Source organism: Marmota flaviventris, chromosome 8, assembly GCF_047511675.1.
Source record: "Marmota flaviventris isolate mMarFla1 chromosome 8, mMarFla1.hap1, whole genome shotgun sequence".
NCBI classification, from domain to species: domain Eukaryota; kingdom Metazoa; phylum Chordata; class Mammalia; order Rodentia; family Sciuridae; genus Marmota; species Marmota flaviventris.
The window spans coordinates 80,680,738-80,701,644 of record NC_092505.1 but is presented as its reverse complement, the minus strand read 5'-3'; the positions used below and the strand labels follow the sequence as shown (position 1 = coordinate 80,701,644).

The following is a 20,907-nucleotide window of genomic DNA, read 5'->3' as shown; positions in this document are numbered from 1 at the left end:
ATGAGGCACTGGGTTCAATCCTCAGCACCACATAAAAGTAAACAAATAAAATAAAGGCATTCTGCTCATTTACAACTACAAAAAAAAGTTGAAAAAAAAAGCTATTTACCTCGAATCACAGTAGCTGTTATTTTAAGAAGTTATAGCTTCTACTCCATAAATGTGCTTTCCCAGTGTGCAGGTACCCACTATTAATATCATGATGCAAAATGAATAGTATCTGAAATGAAAACAATCATTGGTTCCAGGCCAGTGATCTGGGGAATTTGTGAAACTTGTAAGAAAATCCTTTTCTATACTTGGTATTTTTTTAAAGGATAAAACATATGTATAAAGACAGAAATATTTTAGTTTGCAAAAATATTCTCAAAGACCGATCTCAACTGCCAGTAACAGCATGAAACATGGATAATTAAAAATTAAATCCTTGACATTCATAATCTTGACAATAGTTTCCATTCTTTAAGTGCCTCAATCAACTTTTCTTTGTTTTTGAAATTTGTCACATGACCCTACCTGTGGCAAGATATCTTGACCACTTACAATGAACATAAGATTCTCTTTTTAAAAAAAGTCTTTAATCATGCTGCATACCTGCCTCTGTTTCTGACACTCCATCAACTTATACCAAACTCACATTTTCCAATTATCCCTGTATCATTTAGCATTTTTGTCTGACAAGTAAATTGAGGTCATCAAGAAGAGTGAATCTTGAAATCTTTGGCATTCCAGTGTAGCCACGGTTTGATGTACTGAATTGCATTGTTTCAGGGGAAGCAGCAGAACAGTACAAAAAGCATTAATGTCAAATCACATTCTGAAAATAAGTATAATCCCTGCTAAGGTCTGCACTGCAACAGAGATGGTATCTGAGGTTTGTTTCTGCCCAGCTGAGAACCCAGTAATCAGCTGACTTGAGTGGAACAGAGACTCTCTCAAGTCTCTCTTTCATTTCTAACCTTAAACATATTTTCCTACTGGTAGATAGCATCAAATATTGAATGAGAACAAAAGTATAAATACAATATTTATGCCTGTTTCTCTAATATTTATTTCACTTAAAGCCTAGGCAGAACTATTTAGGAAAAAAAATTAACGCACATTACTTTCTTCTATTAACTTATCAATGTGATGCAAGTTATGAGGTATCATTTATGAAACTTAAGACATGTTTAAGGATTAGTATTGCCATGTAAATCAAATAAGAATACTATTCTTCAGCCAAGGATATTTTATATTTATGTCTAAAATGTATCCTTTATCTCTTTTTTATGAACAATATGCATTTATTAATGTCTAACTCGTGTAAGGCAGCAGGCCAATTCCTTGTTGTAGAAAATATCTAAAGATATTATTTCTAACATAAAATATAAAATCCGTAAAAAAGTAAATCATTTTTTTTCATCCAGGCATTTGGTCTAAAAAGCATTATTTTTTAACTTTTGTGTTAGAGAGAAATATCTTTCAAATCATGCACCTACAGACTCCTGCCCTTTAAATAAAATGTCTTGGACTTATCTCACTATGTTTTTAATTGACCTTGAATGAACTTATCAATGTGATGAGTTAAATCATAGTAAGTCCTTTGCTGCTCCTTGAATTCTGTAGGGTTGAATTTTCTAGGATCTTAAATTTCTGATTTCTGACTCCTGACTGATGTATATTTGGGGATGTCATATTTTCTGCTTTCCTCCATTCTTCTGCCAATCGTCCCAGTAGTATGCTCTTCTACTCAGCTTTCTCTCCTGATACCCACCCCCACCACGTTATTTCTATCTATTGCTATTGCACTATTTTGTAAATGTGGCAATCAATAAATATGTCTAAAGTAAAAGCACAAGGAATCAAAGCTCTATTTTGGCGTAAACTGTGCATTGTTAATATGTGAACATCAAGTGGATGTCCAGAGGATTTTTTTGATTTTTATTTTTTGTCTTGCTTGCTATTGCTCAACTGCATTCACATCACTTAGGCTGCTGACTGATTTCAAATAAATGTGATAATATTACCTAAATAGCAATGGAAATTGGAGAGACTGGGGATAAATCTAAGGAATACTTAAAAGATGCAGATGACAGTACTGATGATAACTGGAAGGCAAAGGGAGACTTGTAAGAGGGCTAACTCCAAAGTTTCATTCTTGGAAATCTCTGAGGTGGTAGACACACCAGTAAGGGATAATTTCACCCTCTAGGCAATGGAAAACATTCTAAGTATTTTCAAATATTATGTTGTAGGATAATTATCTGGCTATGCAATATGGGAGGGAGTTGGAAGAGATACTATAGAAAGGCAACCCAACAGAAAATCAAAAAACTAGTCTAGTCACGTGGAGCTGAAGTCTGAAATTTGACCATTCCAGTAGAAATAAAGACAAGATGATATGAGACATGATGAAAGTTTTGACATGGGACTCAGAATTGTAGAAAAATCAAAGAGAGTAACATGCTTTTAAGTCTAGATGGGCAAGATAATAGTGATTTCATCTTTTGGTCACAGGAGTTATATTCTTCTAGGAGAAACATTTCCTCAGCTTTCATTTGTATCCCTTACTCATGTTTACTTAAGCATATGGTATTGAGATTGTGCAGATTAATTGGTCTCCATTATATAGTGTTAGGTTGTGTGCATTCTTGTGTGCTTTTGTGCTTCTCATTCTTATAAGGTTAGGCAAACAGTGATTGCTATATATGACCTGAGAGGAGAATTTTCCTGTGTCCATTGCAAATAAACCTAAAATGCATTTATTTATTGATTATTGTCAATTCATGACTTTGTTAATATTTAGACTGTGCCAAAAAAATAGCAAGAATTCATTTTGGTGAAATGATGAAGATATTTTATTTCAACAGGCAGCATTTTTGAGAAATATTTCATTTTAAAAAAGTCTTATGACTGCTGTCTCCAATAACTTTAAAAGGATGTTCATAACAGAAAAGAGTTAACTTTAAAAAGCTATTCCACAGAAAATGAGACAGAATACAAATAACAGATTTTACTTTGAAATGTAAATATAAACTAGAATAATCTTGATTACAGGGAGACAAAATCATATGCCTCCATAGAAGAAAATTCTCCAGTTTAAAATAGCCAAATTGCTTTTCTCACATACTTTCCTAAAGACATGCAATCTATTTTTTTAAGTATTTTGATTCCAAGTAAAGAACTTCACTTTTTCCTCTTTAAATGGAAACAGCTAAAGCCAACCTTACTTAATAATGTCATCTGAATTATATCAAGCAGCGGCTAGGTGCTAAGTCCTTGTTCAGTAATAATTTTGCAACATGTTTTTGGATAATTGCTTCCTTTAAGGAAATGTACTCCTTTCCAAAACCATAAAACAAATATGCTGTTTTAATATACTTAATCTTTTTCCAAGAAGACAACCTCAATCCATTAAGCAAAAGAACATTTCCAATTAGCTAATCACAAATAAATTTCATTTCTTACTAAGATTTTCATTGTGGTTCTTTTTAAGGGCAAGTTAGCTCTCTGTAGGTACTACTCAGGAGGGTTAAGTTATATATTTTCCCTACAAAACTAATTAAAAATAAACTTTTTTGTCAGGATTGCAAAAATAAATAGTACTATAGACAAGTTTTTATAGCAGAGGGATTTGTAGCTATACTGTATTTTTATTGAATCAATTTGGTAGGTAATTTTTATGGTTTTCTTGTGTCTATTTAAATGAATCAAGTCAGTGAGGTCTCTGGCCACAAAGCATTTCTTTATCTTTCTCTTAATCCTCCTCCTTTCCAGCACATTATATCTTCCAATCATATGGGTCAGCTGACTCACTGCCATGGTCCATCTTTCACTTTACAGTTTCCTTTTTTTTTTAATTTTTGTTTTTTTAGTTGTAGATGGACAGAATGCCTTTATTTGTTATGTGGTGCTGAGGATGGAACCCGTTGCCTCACATGGGTTAGGCAAGGGCTTTGTCACTGAGCCATAACCCCAGCCCCCCAGGTTCCTTTTTATAACGATAGCTTTTCTTGTAAAATTTTGTTCACTGTCTATATTCACCACTGAACTGTAAGTCCATGAGCATAGTAACTGTGTCTATTTTGTTCATCACTGTATCCCCATTATCTACCTCTGTGCTTGGTATATAATAGTTACTTAATAGCTAAACTTGGTGGCAGAGGCTTGTAATCCCAAGAGCTCTGGAGGCTGAGGCAGGAAGATCGAAAGTTCAAAGCCTCAGCAATTTAGCAAGGCTCTAAGTAACTTAGTGAGCCTCTGTCTCAAAATAAAAAATAAAAAGGGCTGGAGATGTGGCTCAGTGGTTTAGTGCCTCTGGGTTCAATCCCTGGCACCAAATAAAGTAAAATATTTAATAAATATTTACTGAGTGAATTATTAACCTTATATTCACATTTCTGAGCTTAATCTACCTAACCTAGTAAAATTTGGAAGTGAGAATTTTCCAGTAGTTTCTGCCTTCCAGGAAATATTTTATCCAAGCATACAGAATAATAGGATTCTCATGATGAAATTAATATCAGGTAGATTCTCTTCATATGCATTGCATAGCTACATTTCAGGTTAATCTTCCTCATACATCAAGGGAAGTGTGAGAATGTGGATTGGTTAGAGTTTAACCTAACCTTTTCTTACCAAATTCATTCAATGCAAGTGATCATTAATTCATGCACTCAAAAAAAAACAAACAAAAAAAAAACGATTAAGCTAATACTATGCATCATGCCCTGTAGGTTGGACACTATGTGAGTTTCCTAGGGCTGTGGTAACAAATTATCACAAAAAGTGTGTCTTAAAACAACAGAACACAGTTCTGGAGGGCAAAACATCCTCCCTCCAAAGGCTCTTGTGGAGAATCCTTTACCACATTCAACTTCTGGGGTCTCCACGTGTTTCTTAGTTTGTGGTACTTACAGCACCAGTCTCTGCCTGTCTTTACATCACCTTCTCCCCTTTGTCTTCTCCTCTTCAGTCTCTTATAAGGACATGCATCATTGGATTTTGGACCACCTATATAATCCAGGGTGACTGAGACTTTTTCATATATTCCCTTTTTGAGGGGAGAGGGAAGGTATGTCACCATTCAACTCACTACAGATACCATAATGAATAAATTCTCTACCATCATGGAATTTGCTTTCCAATAAAAAAAAGCTTGCAAAAAAGAGGAAATTTAATAAAATATGATCATGTTTTTGGTAGAAGTCATTAAAGGGTCCAGAGGTACATTTATCGGGGGGGGGGGGGGGCGTCAAAAGCAAATCTAAATGACCAAAAAGAAAGCTTCCCAAATGATGTGATGTTCATGAAGGAGGACTGAATAGGAATTGACCAGCAGAGAAAGTTGGGCTCAGTCAACACATTGGGAGAAATTCAGCATGGTTAAAGAATGATAAATCTAGAAACATATTAGAGGCATTTGTAAAAAGTTGAGGGTTTGGGAATTTATCCTGAGAATGAAGTCAGAACTCTGTGATAGACCAACACTAATATACTAAGGCTCAGAAATTATCTCTATCAGGACCAAGGGTTTCATCATGGATCCTGGGTATTTCCCTTATATCCATATGGCAAATCTAAATTTGATTATAGCCTTAGTGGATCACACAATATAGTAAAATTGGTCTGAAAGATGGTGATATTTAAATTTTATTTATTGTTATACTTACATTTTTTTTTAAATTGGTCTGAAAGATTTGTGAATATTTAATCCAACATTCTTAACATTATAAACATCAAAACAAAGTCAAGCAAGGCTATAATTATTCTTAGGTAACAAAAGGTCTAGTTTTAGTAGATTCTCCTTTTTGTGAAGTGGTGGTTTCAAGTACCATTAATAGCAAGGGCTCAGAGGCAGATAATAGTTGAATTTCTAGCTCTCCTGTGTATGATAGGTGCATTGGTAGACAAGTAACATTACTACTTATGGCAGGAATAATAGTAGTACCTACCTATCAAGATTATGAACATAAATTTCATGTGAATCTGAAGCTTGATGAATTATGCTAGGAACATAGAAGACTATTAAAATAGTGACTGTTGATGATCAAGATGAGGATGTTGGTGGTGTTTTCCTAAGAATCTCAGCTTCATTATCTATAACATTTTGCTCCCACTGTAACAGTGTGCCTCCTTAAACACTCCTATTTTCAAATAACTTGATTACTTATATATTTTACTCTCCATAGAGGACTATTTCGGATTCCTAATATAGAAATTTAAGAAACAATTATACAGGAATATGCATTTCTTAAAGTGTCACAGCTTAATATTCTGTTATCCAATTACATTTAATTTAAAATGTTCATAAATAAATAATTGAAGTTTGCAAAAGGAGACATATTGGTAAAACTATTTAAGTCAACACAATTTTCTATAGCAAAATAATCTGATTTTCAGAAGGTACCCAATTACATAATCTTATTCCCCATCTGAACTTGGGGATATATGGCCTCAATAAATTACTAGCTGTCTGACTACTGTGAAAATATATGGTTCATGTTCAACACTCTTGAACAATATTATTAATTTATAAACACAGCAGTTGCTGAATAAAAAAATGTTTTCTTTTAAAATGCCATCTTCTTTATCTTCAATGAGTTAATATTGTTTTCTATAACAAGAACTTCTTAATATTTTTTATTTTATAATTTTCAATGAGAAATGTGACATTTGGGGGCACTGATAGTAGTGCTATTTTGAAGATTAGGAAATTCAGTGAAGACCAAACAAAAAAGGTTCAGTGCATTATGTTTTGGATAAGGTGCAACATTTAACATGTCTTGGTGCAGATTATGAGCTAAAAACTGAACATTTTAATAGACTGCCTGAAAATACCTTGATTAAATCAGGATGGCAAAAATCTAATTCCAAAGTGTAATATATTTTTCTTACTGAAAACAGAACATATATAAATTTTGTTTTTATTACATTAGGATTTCTTTAAAAGTCTCTTAAATACCAGGACTGTTTCCTTAATGGGTCAACAATAGCACTGAAGGTTTAGATTTTCTCTAGTAGGTATATCATTTTATGAGACTGTAATATTCTGAATATATATATATATATATATATATATATATATATACCCACACATTTGTGTCTGAAAAACACAGGGTACTCCACCACTGAGACACATCCCTTTTTATTTATTATTTAGTATTTTTTAATTTATTTATCTACTTATTTATTTATGGTACTCAGGAGCACTCTTATTTTTATTTTGTGTGTGTGTGTGTGTATGTGTGTGTGTGTATTTCCTTGTGCTGTGCAGGGTCTCGCTAACTTTCCAAGGCTAACCTTGAACTTGTGTTCTTCCTGCCTCAGCCTCCTAAGTTACTGAGATTACAGGTGTGCACTACCATACTCAGTTCAGTTTGCTTTGTAATTATATATTTTTAAATTCAATTTACTTTCTATGACTTATGAGATTTACATATTTTTATTTATAATAATCAAAATAAAAACAAGCTTTAGCTTAAGCAATATTAAAAGGTGATTTTTTTTAATATTATGGAAAACTGATAACTGATTTATTATTTATTATGAATTTTAGTATATGAAGAAGAACTAAAACAAGAAGCTGGAAACCTGAATTTTGTCATAGACCTATGAGAGCAAGCTCTTCATTTTTTCTGTGCTTCGATTTCCTTACCTCTGTTTTTATGCTGTTTCTCATCCCATCCCATAAAAATTGTATTTGAATTAAGTTTCAGTAATACAGAAAATGAGGAATATTAATAAACAAATTGAACTAACATTTTGAAACATTGTTGGAAGTTTAGTTAAATATGCACTCCGTGCAGTATTAAGATACAGTTTTCTTCCCTACCATGCACAAGGTCCTATGTTTCATCTCCAGCACCATGAAAAAAAAAAAAGTTTTGTTAATGAAAAAAGTAGCATTTTGTTCTATATGTTATTTGATCTTTTTTTAACAAAAAATGACATTTTAAATATAATTTTCCCAATTCCTGCCAATCAAACATTTATGCACCTATTAGTTATATATTATATGTATGTGTAGATATAAATAGAGATATAGATATCTAGACATCTAAATATATATATATGTGTGTGTGTGTGTGTGTGTGTGTGTGTGTGTGAGAGAGAGAGAGAGAGAGTGTGTGTGTGTGTGTGTATTTCCTTGTGCTGGACAGGTAGAAACTTAAAAATTTAATGTGTGAACTTAGTTCTATGAAATATATAGAAGATCATTCTTTTGTTGTATTAAATTTTTATTGTTAGCTTATTTTTTATTTTTCAATTTATCTTTTCATATATACATGAAAGTAGAGTGTATTTTTGATATATTATACATATATACATGGAGTATAACTTATTCTAATTAGGATCCCATTCTTATGGTTGTACATGATGTGGAATTATACTGGCCATGTATTCATATATGAAGATAGGAAAGTTATATTGGATTCATTCTACTGTCTTTTCTATTCCATCCCCCACTTTCCTTCATTCCGCTTTGTCTAATCCAATGAATTTCTATTCTTCCCCAACCCTCCCCCACTTATTGTGTGTTAGCATCAGCATATCAGAAAGAACTTTCTGGTTCCATACCTTGTCTACTGTGCATGGAGCTGCTATAAGCAATGATGTGTAGTATGCTGATTTTAAGTCATTTGGGTATATGTTGAGGAGTGGGATAACTGGATCAAATGGTGGTTACCTTCCAGAGAAATTTGTTTTTTTGGAATTGGCTTATTTCGCTTAGCATGGCAGTCTCCACTTTCATCCATTTACTGGGAAATTCCATAATTTAATTCTTCTTTATTGCTGAGTAATATTCCATTGTATGTATATACCACTTTTTTTTTTATCCATTCATCCCTTAAAGCCCACCTACATTGGTTCCATACCTTGCCTACTGTGCATTGAACTGCTATAAACAATTATATGGCTGTGTTACTGTAGTATGCTGATTTTAAGTCCCTTGAGTATATACTGAGGAGTGGAATACCTGGGTCAAATGGTAGTTCCATTCCAAGTTTTATGAGGAATCTCCATACTGCTTTCCAGAGTAGTTGTACCAGTTTGCTTCCCCACATCCTTGCCAATATTTATTGTTACTTCTGTTCTTTATAATTGTCATTCTGACTGGAGTGAGATGGAATATCAGTGTAGTTTTAATTTGCATTTCTCTAGTTGCTAGAGATGTTGAACTTTTTTTTATATATTTGCTGACCATTTATATTTCTTCTTCTGTGAAGTATGTGTTCCATTCCTTTGCCTATTTATTGATTGGGTTATTTGGTTTGGGGTTATTAAGTTTTTTGAGTTATTTTATACCCTGGAGATTAATGCTTTAACTGAGGTGGCAAAGATTTTCTCCCATTCTGTTCACGTTCTTAGTTGTTTCCTTTGCTAGGAAGAAGATTTTTAGTTTGATACCATACCATTTATTGATATTAATTTTACTTCTTATGCTTTAGGAGTCTTGTTGATAAAGTCAGTTCTTAAGCCAACATGATGGAGAATTGGGCCTACATTTTCTTCTAGTGGGTGCAGGGTCTACTAGGTCCTTGATACACTTTGAGTTTTGTGCAGGATGAAAGACAGGGGTTCAATTTCATTTTCCTACATATGGATTTTCAGTTTTCCCAGCACCATTTGTTGAAGAGGCTATCTTTAGAAGATCATTCTTTAAAGGAATGAGAGAACAGTCTTTCTACTTTGTAGAAACAGATAATGGAACAGTCCATGAAGCCTTGTGTACTGGCTTAAAAGTTTTAAAGGAGATTAAAATAAGCAATTATATAAAACAAAACCTTTTTGTTTAATTCTGTAACACATACCTAATCTTAAAATGTAGGGTACTAAGAATAAGTCTACTTTTTTCATATTTTTATAGGAAAGAAGAAGTGCTCATGTGGTGGGTGGTGACCTCAACTCTTCAGCCCTTAGACAAAGCTCATTTATTTGGGGTTAGCATCCTATATATGAATTCCGAAATAAAGGCGAAATATGTTGGACTTGTTTGGTATCCATTGCCATATTTTCAAACAGGTACTATGTTTAGCATAAATTTGGGTAAATTTTTATATTACCTCTGTGTTTCAGCTTCTGACATGGCAGCAGAACAAGGGCAAATTCTGGTGATCGCTACCGCCGCCGTTGGGGGATTCACCCTTCTCGTCATCCTTACTTTGTTCTTCTTAATCACTGGCAGGTAACTGAAACAGATGTATTTTCAAGATTTTTGATTATCCACTCTTTTATACACTGTGTATTTAAATGCTTTTAAGTGTAGCAATGCACAGATGAGCCAAAGAACAATCCTGACAGATCAGAGGATAGAGAGCTTTACACAGCACATGGCTTCCATCATTAGTCCTTGGTGTCAACAAGACCCTGAGCACAAGAGCACACAATGACTTGGTAAAAGAAGTGTGAAATCTGTGAATGATGAATTTTTACTCTAAAAGTTACTTCTGAGTTTTTCATTTACTAAAATAAAATGATACCATAAAAGATATTTTTCTAGAAAAAAATTTGCAGAGCAAACAATACATACAAAAGCTCTTTAAAAACTGAGTATCAGAAAAGTGTGACTTTCTATCAATTAGATATTAAAACTGTTCTTAGTATAATAGTGTTAATTGGATTTATAATTATGGTGTTTCTCTACCTTAGGGTAAGATGGATGAAAATGTAAAGTAATGATAACTATAAAATAGCAAAAGACCTAGATTTGAATCCTGACAAGTGGTCAGAGTCCTTCACCCATCTGAATCTTAGCTTTGTATTTTCATATAGGTTTGCTATGATAATTTAATACACTAAAAGCATTGATTATTGATTTTTAAATATAATTGATGATTATTACTGTGATATAGACAATGACAATTCAGAAAGAAGAATGAGTATGTAGAAAATTATTTTTAAATGCAAGTGTTATATCTTATTAACCCTTGATATTTAACCATGACTTCTGTCAGAAATCATAAATATCTTCAGATCACTTCTATAAAAAGAAATAATTGATATAGATATCATTAGGAGCACAAAATACCTCAAGAGTAGTAATTTGTTACATACACATACAGCAAAATACCAATGCTGTGACGTAAAACTGAAGTAAGGCCAGCCAAACAGTGTACATCCATGCTAACATTAGGTAAAGTGTACAAACCCTATCAGCAAACCTAGTCTCTGAGAGTATCTGATAAAAACCAGGAATAATAAATAGTACTGTCAGATTGTTTATAAACAATCTTTGTTTTATTAATTTAAGACACTCTGCCGAGATACCTATGTTTTATTAAAATTCATTTAACAATTATACTCAATTATTGAAACCAATTATAAAATAGGTTTCTCTAATAAGAAACAAATATAATTATTGAAATCAATTATAAAATAGGTTTCTCTAGTAAGAAAGAAAATACCACCAAGTCCTTTGAGTTTTAAGCTAGGATATATGCATATATAAAAAGTCACCTACAATATTGACAACAGACTTCAAGGTATAGATAAATAAGTGCACAAGTACTTAGACAACTCTTATCATTTTGAGTCCCTAATACAATTGCTATTAAAGATTTCATCATAACAAACCTCCTTTTACAGAACTTATTCAGGAGCAAAAACAATGAATATTCTAAAGTGATAGAATTAAAAATAGTGATTTCTATATTAAATTTGTTTTAAAGAGCACATTTACCACTGCGCTTCTGTAAAATTATGTTACATGCAAATATAAATATACCACAGAGAATATAAATTTACACATAAGTGAAAAGAATCAATCAAATATAAATAAATAGATGAGTGAAAGGAAGACTAGTAGAGGAAGGAATGTGGGAGAGGGGAGGGAGGGCAGGAGGGAAAAGAGTAGAGGAAGGGGAATCACGAAGTAAAATGGACTTCCATGCATGTGTGAGTTTGTTGGGGTGAACCCAACTACTATGTATTACTATAAAGTTCTGTTAAAAAAAGAAAAAAAATCACAGTTTATCAGTGTGACAAAAAAGTAAGAGTAAAGAATTTTTTAAAAATATTAATGTATATAAACAGAGATAGTGATACTCTTGGAATAAATAAAAGAGTATCTCAGGTTCTCATTTTCAGAGGATAATTAGCTGGTAGAAGAATACTAGCTACAGATCTAAGAAAAAAATAAACAGACATGAAAGAATAAGTTTATCCTAGTAAAAATACTAGTGTGGCCACATCATGTTGCCAGCGTTCCCCTTCAACTCTCTCCCTTTATTCTGAGAGCTAACCTCTGATAGCACTTTGCCATCAGCACAGCTTAGATACAACCTTTCTTTTATAATGAATGAAAAACAAATTTTGGAGTTGAAGACAGAATATTCAAGCCTAAAGCAAACACAGCCTGGAAAAACCTTAACCACCCTCAGGGACCCACCAATCATAAAAACCAAGAATAAAAAGTGTACATGCTGGTGGAGGCTGTTTTGTTTTGTTTTTTTTTTTTTTTTCACTGAAAAACATGCTGAAATTCTGATGCAAGGAGAGGGATCAGGAGATAATGATGGCTGGGGGTGGAGACAAATGAAAGAAAGTTGCATTGAAGTTAAAGGTACCAGACTGAAAAAGGGAAATAAATAAAGCATTTCGTTGTATGGGAAGCCGCAATGACAATTGGGTTAAGTTAAAAACACCAACTTGCAAAAAATTACTACATGTTTATCAAACCTTATTATGGAAATGTTTAGAATAATAAACTGTCTCATAAATTCTCCCAATCTCTGTTAATTTGAGGGCACTCATTTCTTGAAAATGTTCCATTTATCATGAAATTGCACCCTGTTTACAGACAATATGCTTTGGAGCCCAGAAAGCTTATTAAATTATTGAAGTAAACTAAGGTCATATAAAAAATCTTAACTCCAAAGACACAAATTATACCATGTTAACTAGACAGTGATGATTTAAACAGAATGGTTAAATTTGATTTATAAAGATATTTATTTTCCATTTTGAAAGTTCCTTCAAAGAAATTGGAGGTACTCTCATAAAAATATGATTTTATTTAACAGCAGTATCATATTTATCCCCAATAGGGAAAAACAACTCCATTCATCATGGAAATTATATTACACGATATTTTATTTAATAGTGACTCAACCTATAGCAAAATTAGATGTAATTTACAAGTTATATTATATATGACTTGTGGAACATTGGTTAAGGCATTATTTTCCATAAAATAATTCAGTAAATAATGATTTGAATAACACATACATATGTGGAAAAGCATTTTATGAAGATATCAGAAAGTATTGCCTTAAAACATAAACATAATAATTGTAAAGTATTCCAATCTTTGTAGGTTAAATAACTTTGCCTAATAAACTTAAGAAAAGGGCTCAAATGTTACCTTTATTTGAGATTTGGAGCAGAAAATGAATAACACTTAAAAAAGAGAACTTGATAATAAAGAAAAATTATACCAAATTATTCTCAGCTTTTAATTTCTACATTTGCCAATTTATATGACATCAGAAGCCACTTCAATATTCTTCACACTGGAGAGAACAATTTGAATTACATAAGAAAAAAATCATTTTGAAGTATCTCTTATGCTGATTGGTAAAGGAACACACACTGAAAATTATCCTATGAAATCTTTAAGACATTTTTGATCCAGACTCAGTTTGCAGAGAATTTGAGGCAAAATTCACAGTGGAAGATTGTATTGTGTACCAGAGATATATTCAGTTTAACCAACTGGAATGAGCAGTTTGATGAACTGTTAGATCATACAGATGTTAGTGAATTTATTTGTATTGAAGAAGTCATGGGAACCAAGTTATCCAGTGAGAGAACAGAATATTTTTCCACCAGATTTCAATTATTAAAGAAAGAAAATCATCATATTGGTTAGCATTGAACAATGGAAGATGCCTGCCTAAACTTCTGCAATTCTGACACAAAATCATTTTTTTTCATTTTGACTTTTAAAAACTTCTTACAAACTCATACAAGAAAGAAATGATGGTTATGCATATTATAAAAACATGAGTCTTGTCTTTTGGATCAAACGACTTCACTTATCTGGGCTAATCTTGATGTATATCACAATGTGTACATATTATAAAGATATGTAATTTTGCTCATATTGTAAAGATATTCTTAAAAGTAGTCTTTATAGCATAAACTTTGTCTATAAATAATATCTATTTTAATTGCTTTTGGGTTTTAGCCCACATAATTCTTAAAAATAAGTTTCTGTTTGCTTTTTTAAAAGGTGTCAGTGGTACATAAAGGCTAAGATGAAGTCAGAAGAGAAGAGAAGAAACCAGTTGCAGAATGGGCATTGTAAGTAGTGTGGTGACTCTTTAGCATTATTTTACACTATTCCAGCACTTCAAGAGTTTATTTCAAACTTATATCCATTGAGTTGAGGAAGCAAACAACAATAGCAACAATAAAAACACTTCTAAGCTTCTAGTTTTAAAGCTGTCATCTGGTTTCCAGGTTTGCTGGTAGAAATTGCACCTGCTTCTCATTAAACTGCATTACCTATTTCCCAGTTCTGCTTGCTGGAAAACACAACAGACTGAATTTGCTAAAAATATAAGTTGACTGATTATATCTAGTTATTTACCACTCACAATGGCTCCAGAATCAGCATCCATTGTATTTAGTAGATGAGATACAGAGATATTAAGGGATCTTTACTCCTTCTCGTAGGGACTGTCATCATTTAAACATATAACAAAACAATTTATTATTCATCAGCTCTCTAACTTTTAGAATATGTAAGGAATCCTTGCACTGACTACACAGTTATATTCATTTGAGGATCTCTTCCCTAGCAAGCTGTAATTGCCACTATAGTTGGTTTGATAATTGCCATCCTTTCCTCCCTTACACCCACCTCCATATCCACCTAAAAATTGCACACTGCTTTCAAGAGAATTTCTCTACCATGAGACACTGAATTAACAAGAAAGGGGTGTTTCTCCAATTAACTACAGTACAGAGATAATACAAGAAGCAATTCCTTTAACTATTTAAACTCATCTTTTATTTCAAAAAAAAAAAAAAAAGAAGTAAGAAAAAACAAAAAGAATAAGGTACTTTCCAATCTATGTCCTTTTTCAAGAGAGAAAGGGCTTTAAGTAAGGATATTAAAAATTAGTGAGATGATTTAGGACTATTCCTGAGGCTAATGTGGTTTTTTTAGAATATTCTATGGATCACCTGAAATAGAATGTTCACCCTGACTTCCCAAGGTTTGACTGGGAAGGTCTGGGTTAGGACTAAGACATATGCAGTTTTAGAAACTCTCACAGGTTGTTCTTTTTTACAATAAATTGGAGTCTCACTACTCTGTCAGAACTGAGAGAGCCAATATCTGGCATGAGATGACCTGGAAACACTGTAAACAGATTGCAGAAGCATGGATCCAGACACCTGGGCAGATGACTTACGCAGGGCAACCTTAAGATTCACTGCAGGACATTTAGTACTGAGATTCGAAGGGAAAAGGTGCTCCTAGGGTATTTATTATCTGTTTTCTAAGTACCAGTTTAGCATAAACTAAACCAGATGGGCACAGCAAGAAGCATTGAAAATAACGTGAGGCAGCCAAGGAGATAGGAAAAAAAAAAAAAAAAAAACCTAAACTGATGTTAGAAGACAGGGTATAAGTTAAATTAGTTAGTAACTAGGAATGATGTTGGCCAAATTAGAGTGTTATGTTATGTGCATGTATGAATATGTAACAACAAACTTCACCATTATATAGAATTAAACTGTACCAATAAAAAAATGTGAAAAAGTAATAAATTAGTTAGTAACCAGATAATGTAAAATCTAAACTAAGCTTGGTCATTTTTTTCCCTATACTACATACATTGTATTTACAAGAAAGAAAGTAATATTAACTAATCAGTTTATTCTATAGAAATGTGTGTCATCATAAATAATTGAATGGTTTCATTATGAGAACTATGTGTGAGTTAGTAAATAAGACTTGTTTTCTGTGCTTAAAGCAATATTTTCAGCATGTCCATATATCCAGTTAGATGCTGCTAATCATCTAATAGTAGCTACCAGATTTGAGTTTACAGAACTCAATTATAAATCACAATTCTTACTAAGTTACAATAATATCACATGGCCTTTGAAATGGAAGTAGAGATTCTGTTCTCCTTCTCTCCAATCTGAACTTTAAGAAGTATAAAAAGCATAGCATTTCCAAATCAGTGTCGGGTCTAAGTGTACTTGAAAATGTGCTTTTCTGGTACTATTTGAGAAATACTAATATTTTTGTGAGTGAATATCAAGCACTAAGACAGTAGACAGGAGGTAACAAATGAAGGCAATGAGCATGAAGAATAAATGAAGCAAATTACTGCTAATAATAGCCATTCAGTCACCTCTTCTAAACTCACTTTGTTATCTTTTGTCTGAGATTTTCTTGCAAAAGCATGTTTCCAAGCATCCCCAAACAATACTTAATTCTAGATTAATATGATTTTTAATCTAAGTAGTAACAAAACTGAGTACTATTCACTCTATCACAAATTTAGCTTTGGTCCTTTAATCCCTGTTATTTAGTAAAGACTTGATTAGTGATTATTACCTCGAGAACCATATAGAAGGTATCGAAAAGGTACACAAATACATAAGAAATGATCTGTACTCCAAGAGCAAGCAATCTAAAGCAGAAAACAGAAATCAATGACAAAACAGAAGGGTATTCACAGGCAGTCTGTGACTTCAGGCATTCACAAATGAACTGGCAGCCATGTGTTCATGTTTTCTAACCAGCCCTACTCATCCCAATTGCTGGTGGGCTGTGAACACTCCATCCCCACCAGAGACACAGCAGCAGCTGTACCACCAATGACAAGATCTGGGCGCTTGGTGCCCACCTTTCCCACCAGGTTAGAGAAGCTAGCTGGTCCTTTGCAAGACATTAGCAGTCTGACTGTGAAGGCAACTTAGAGAGCACAGGAAAGGCCTGTATCAGTAGTGGTCCTTCCTGTCACTGACTTTTATTCTGTTCTATTGATCGAAAGTTTCTGGAAAACAGAGACCACAGTACAGGAGTAAACTTATTTTTGTTATGCTATTTCATATAAATGTCTATAAGTTCACAAAAATCTAGTGTTTTTGAAGGACCCTATGGTGCTAGCTTATTGGGGGTGAGTAATGCCTCATTTCCCCACACTCTGACTAGAGAAGTATGAAATGTATGGGTCTTCTTCTAGTGGATGAGTAAGCTGATGTGTTTTCTCCGAACCATCAGTGATTCTATGAAACTACCCACTCATTTACATTGTATGGTAAATAAATGCAAGCAGTCCAAGCTTTAAAGGAGGGAAGAGAAGAAGGAAATCAGGAAAAGAGACGAATTCATGTAACAAGACTAGACTGACTATTTCAGTACATGACTCCTCCTTTTATATATTCACAAGATGTATGACTACTAAAATATTCTTAAACTAAATCAATCTTTTATTTTTTGTTGCAGTGCGTTTCCCAGGAGTTAAAACTTACATTGATCCAGATACCTATGAAGACCCATCCCTAGCAGTCCATGAATTTGCAAAAGAGATAGATCCTTCCAGAATTCGCATCGAAAGAGTTATTGGGGCAGGTAAACACAAAATCTATACTTTTGAATATGTGATGGCTTAATGGCTTTGTAACTGATTAACAACATAACATTTTAAATTTGAATATTTTGGTTGTCAATCACCTTTATTTATATGCGGTGCTGAGAATCAAACCCAGGGCCTCACACATGCTAGGCAAGTGCTCTGCCACTGAGCTACGACCCCAGCCCTTAAATTTGAATATTTTGGTCATTTAAAAATTTTAAGGAGGAAAATTATATTTGTTATGCTATTTCTTTAAAGTATAAGTGTCCATTTTTAGTTTCCAACAGCAAGAAGTTTCACAAAAGTTATTTTTAACATCCTATAGTCTTCTTTCATAAGGAAGATAAATTACAGTGAAACTAGAGTGCTTCCGGAATTTATTTTGAAAATGCAATTTCAGGAGTTTGTCATAGGTTATTATAGATTTACTTAAGCCTCAACATCTATAGAGTCCCACTGTAATTAATATTCATAATGATGACCTTGAGGCTCTTCAAGACCCAGAAGTGTTCTGAGAATCACTGAAGGTAAAATTCGGTTCAATATAGTTTTATATCATTTTAAGGTAAATTGATAATTCTTCCTATGTAGACTATTCCAATACTCTGAACAGTTATTCAGCTGTTCTAAGTAAATGCAAATTAAGTATAAATCAGCCCACAAGTATTTATGTTGTACCTTGATTATGCCAGAGCTAAGCTTAAATAATAAAGGTTCTCAAGAATAAAGGCTGACTCCTCTTTCAAGTCCTTGACCCAAAGTGAGTAGTCAATGCTAGCAGAGGAGCTCTAGTTCTGAAGGTCTTGCAGGGACCCTAGTTCCTTTACTCCTTCTTCTGCCTTCCCTAATATGGTCAAAGACCTTCCACCTTAGAGGAAGGATAAAGAGTTCAGTCTCTTCATCTTTGTCTTTGAGGCAATATCCTGGAAATTGGAAATGCATCTATTCACATCTCAATGGCTCAAATGCACATATAATCAAATGGATACACACTAGATAGTTTGGAAATGTAATCACTGACAAAGCAACTATGGATGCAGCTGAAGAGGTTGTAGAATGAACAGAAGAATGTCTTCCTAAAATACAGAAGGGAGACTGGAACTTGAAGGGGAGTACAGATTTTTTCAAAACCTGAATAGGAGTTATTTTTTATCCTTTGGAGAAAATAGAGTATACCCAAGTGGGGTCATTCCAACCAGCTTTCAGGTCTTTGCAAAGGCCAAAAGAAAGCAATTTTCCCCTTTTAAAGCCCTTCTCCCTCAGAAAGTCATGTTACATAATTTGCAGCATCCAGTGCAAAGGGAAAATGCAGGGTCTCTTGTTGAAACATTAAGAATTTTAAGATATTGACAACAGAGCATTAAACTTACTGCAGGGTTCCTCTGAACTCATAGATCATAGATGCTCATGAATGAAACCTAATTTCTTAGGTACTAGCACTACCTCAAGAATTCCTAGGACTTTGGGAGAGAGTTCTCCTTGAGTTTTTGCATTCTGTATGCAAAAGTGGATAGCCTTATATCCTGCATGACCAGATAGATGTTCCTCTGAGTGCTGACACAGGGGTCCTGTATATTTGATCCTCATACTCTCTGCCAAAGAGGCTGCCATATCAGAAAGATTAAGGACCCAGAATAGAACCAGTTTCTCCATTTACTTCGGCTGAACAAAGAGCACCAGTAGGCATAATTGCAAAGAATGACTGCATTAAATTCATTTTGTTTGCGGAGGTTGTTTTCTTTAGACAGTAGAATGGAAAGGAGAGTGAATATTTCCATTGTACACTATATTCGACTTTCTTCTTCTGACCCCTTGGAAAAAGTGACATGGCCTTTTATCCACATGGTTCAGTACTCATATACTATAGTAGATGCATTTTCTATTGTAACACTTTGTCAATAAATTAAAAATCAGTGTCTGAAATCATAATGTTGAAAGGAAAAATCAATTATTGAAGTAAAAATGATATAAAGAAGTTAAACATTTCTTCAGTTTTGGGAGGTTTTCCCCTAATCAAAATAAAAATCCCCACCCCCCCCCAAAAAAAAAGGTAAAACAGATTCTACAAAAAAAATAAAACTACTAAAGGGACTATCTTAATATTATATTTACCAGCATTTCCTGATGTCAAGTTATATGGGACATCACTCATTTGGCAAAGAGCATTCGACAGATACAATAATGAAATTACCTAGTACTAGGTAGTAGCACAAAGAATATTGAAACTATGTAGTCAGGCCTGAGGGTTGGTGTCTCTTTTTTAAATTTTTATTCATCTTTGACTATTTCAACTTTCAAACAATATGCTAAGGGTCCTTTTACTGTCTATCTTTGAAAAATCATGAAAATAAAAGCACTCTATAAGACAAAGCTGTTGTAACCTAGGGTTCATCTTTGTGCTACTGCCTAGTACTAGGTAATTCCTTTAGTGTGTCTGTCCAAACCTCTGCATGTGGAAACTCTGGTGGATGCCAGAACATTTCCCAGTGGCTGTGTGTAGGAAGCATTCTTCAGTGTAGGGATGCAAAAGGTGTGATGCTTTTCCTCACTCATCATAAGGGCCACAACTATTTGTACACTTAGGATAGATGAAACATGGATATCCATGTAGAAATGTGGTTGGAGGAAGGCTGTGATATAATGATAATAGACTAAAGAGGGAAGCCCAGCAAGGCTTCTCTATTCAGATTCCTCTTGGCTCTTCTGTGGCATTCCTTCCCCGCCAGCAGGAGGCAGGAACCCTCTGGAATGAGGGTCTTATGATCTGTTAGGTAGGTTAGAGAATTTCTGTGCAACAGCTCCTGCACAGAAAGGTGGGAAAAGGTTAGAGTAATAAATCTAGTTTGCATAACTCATTTTTGGGAAGAGGAATTCTTGTTCCTATGAATTGCTTCAGGGAAAAAGAAGGGCAGGAAGGCAGGAGAAAATCAGAGAGAACCATTCTGAAAGGTCTTTGCAATGTCTTTCAGTATGGCATGCCAATGTGCCATATTTCAGGGTATGATATTTCTGAGTCCCAAAACCACTTAATTTATAGAAAAATTAATAGTTTTGTAACATCCATGGCACATTTCCCTAACTTTAAATATTTTCCTTAGGTTGTCTCCTGTCCTCTATTTTTTCCCACCATTACTGATTGTTTCTTCCTAGATTCCATTTCCACATCATCTAGGTGCATTAGATAGTTTTTGCAAATGTAAATTAAATGATTTATGTGGCATTAGTAGATGCTGGCTAGAAGTGTGTTGGGTGGGAGAGATAGAAGAGGCCAGTCCTCAGGTCCTGACAGCTGTTAAGAGAAAGCTACTCAAACAGGATT

General features: G+C 33.6%; 1 protein-coding gene across 1 annotated transcript in view; it reads left to right on the top strand.

Moving 5' to 3' along the window:
* Window positions 1–20,907, top strand: part of Epha6 (EPH receptor A6) — an 808,736-nt gene that overhangs the window by 543,327 nt on the left and 244,502 nt on the right. The window contains exons 8-10 of the mRNA XM_027943203.3: window positions 10,063–10,171; window positions 14,219–14,289; window positions 17,459–17,584. Of these exons, the coding sequence (XP_027799004.2) occupies window positions 10,063–10,171; window positions 14,219–14,289; window positions 17,459–17,584 (306 nt within the window). The remainder of the gene's footprint in view (window positions 1–10,062; window positions 10,172–14,218; window positions 14,290–17,458; window positions 17,585–20,907) is intronic.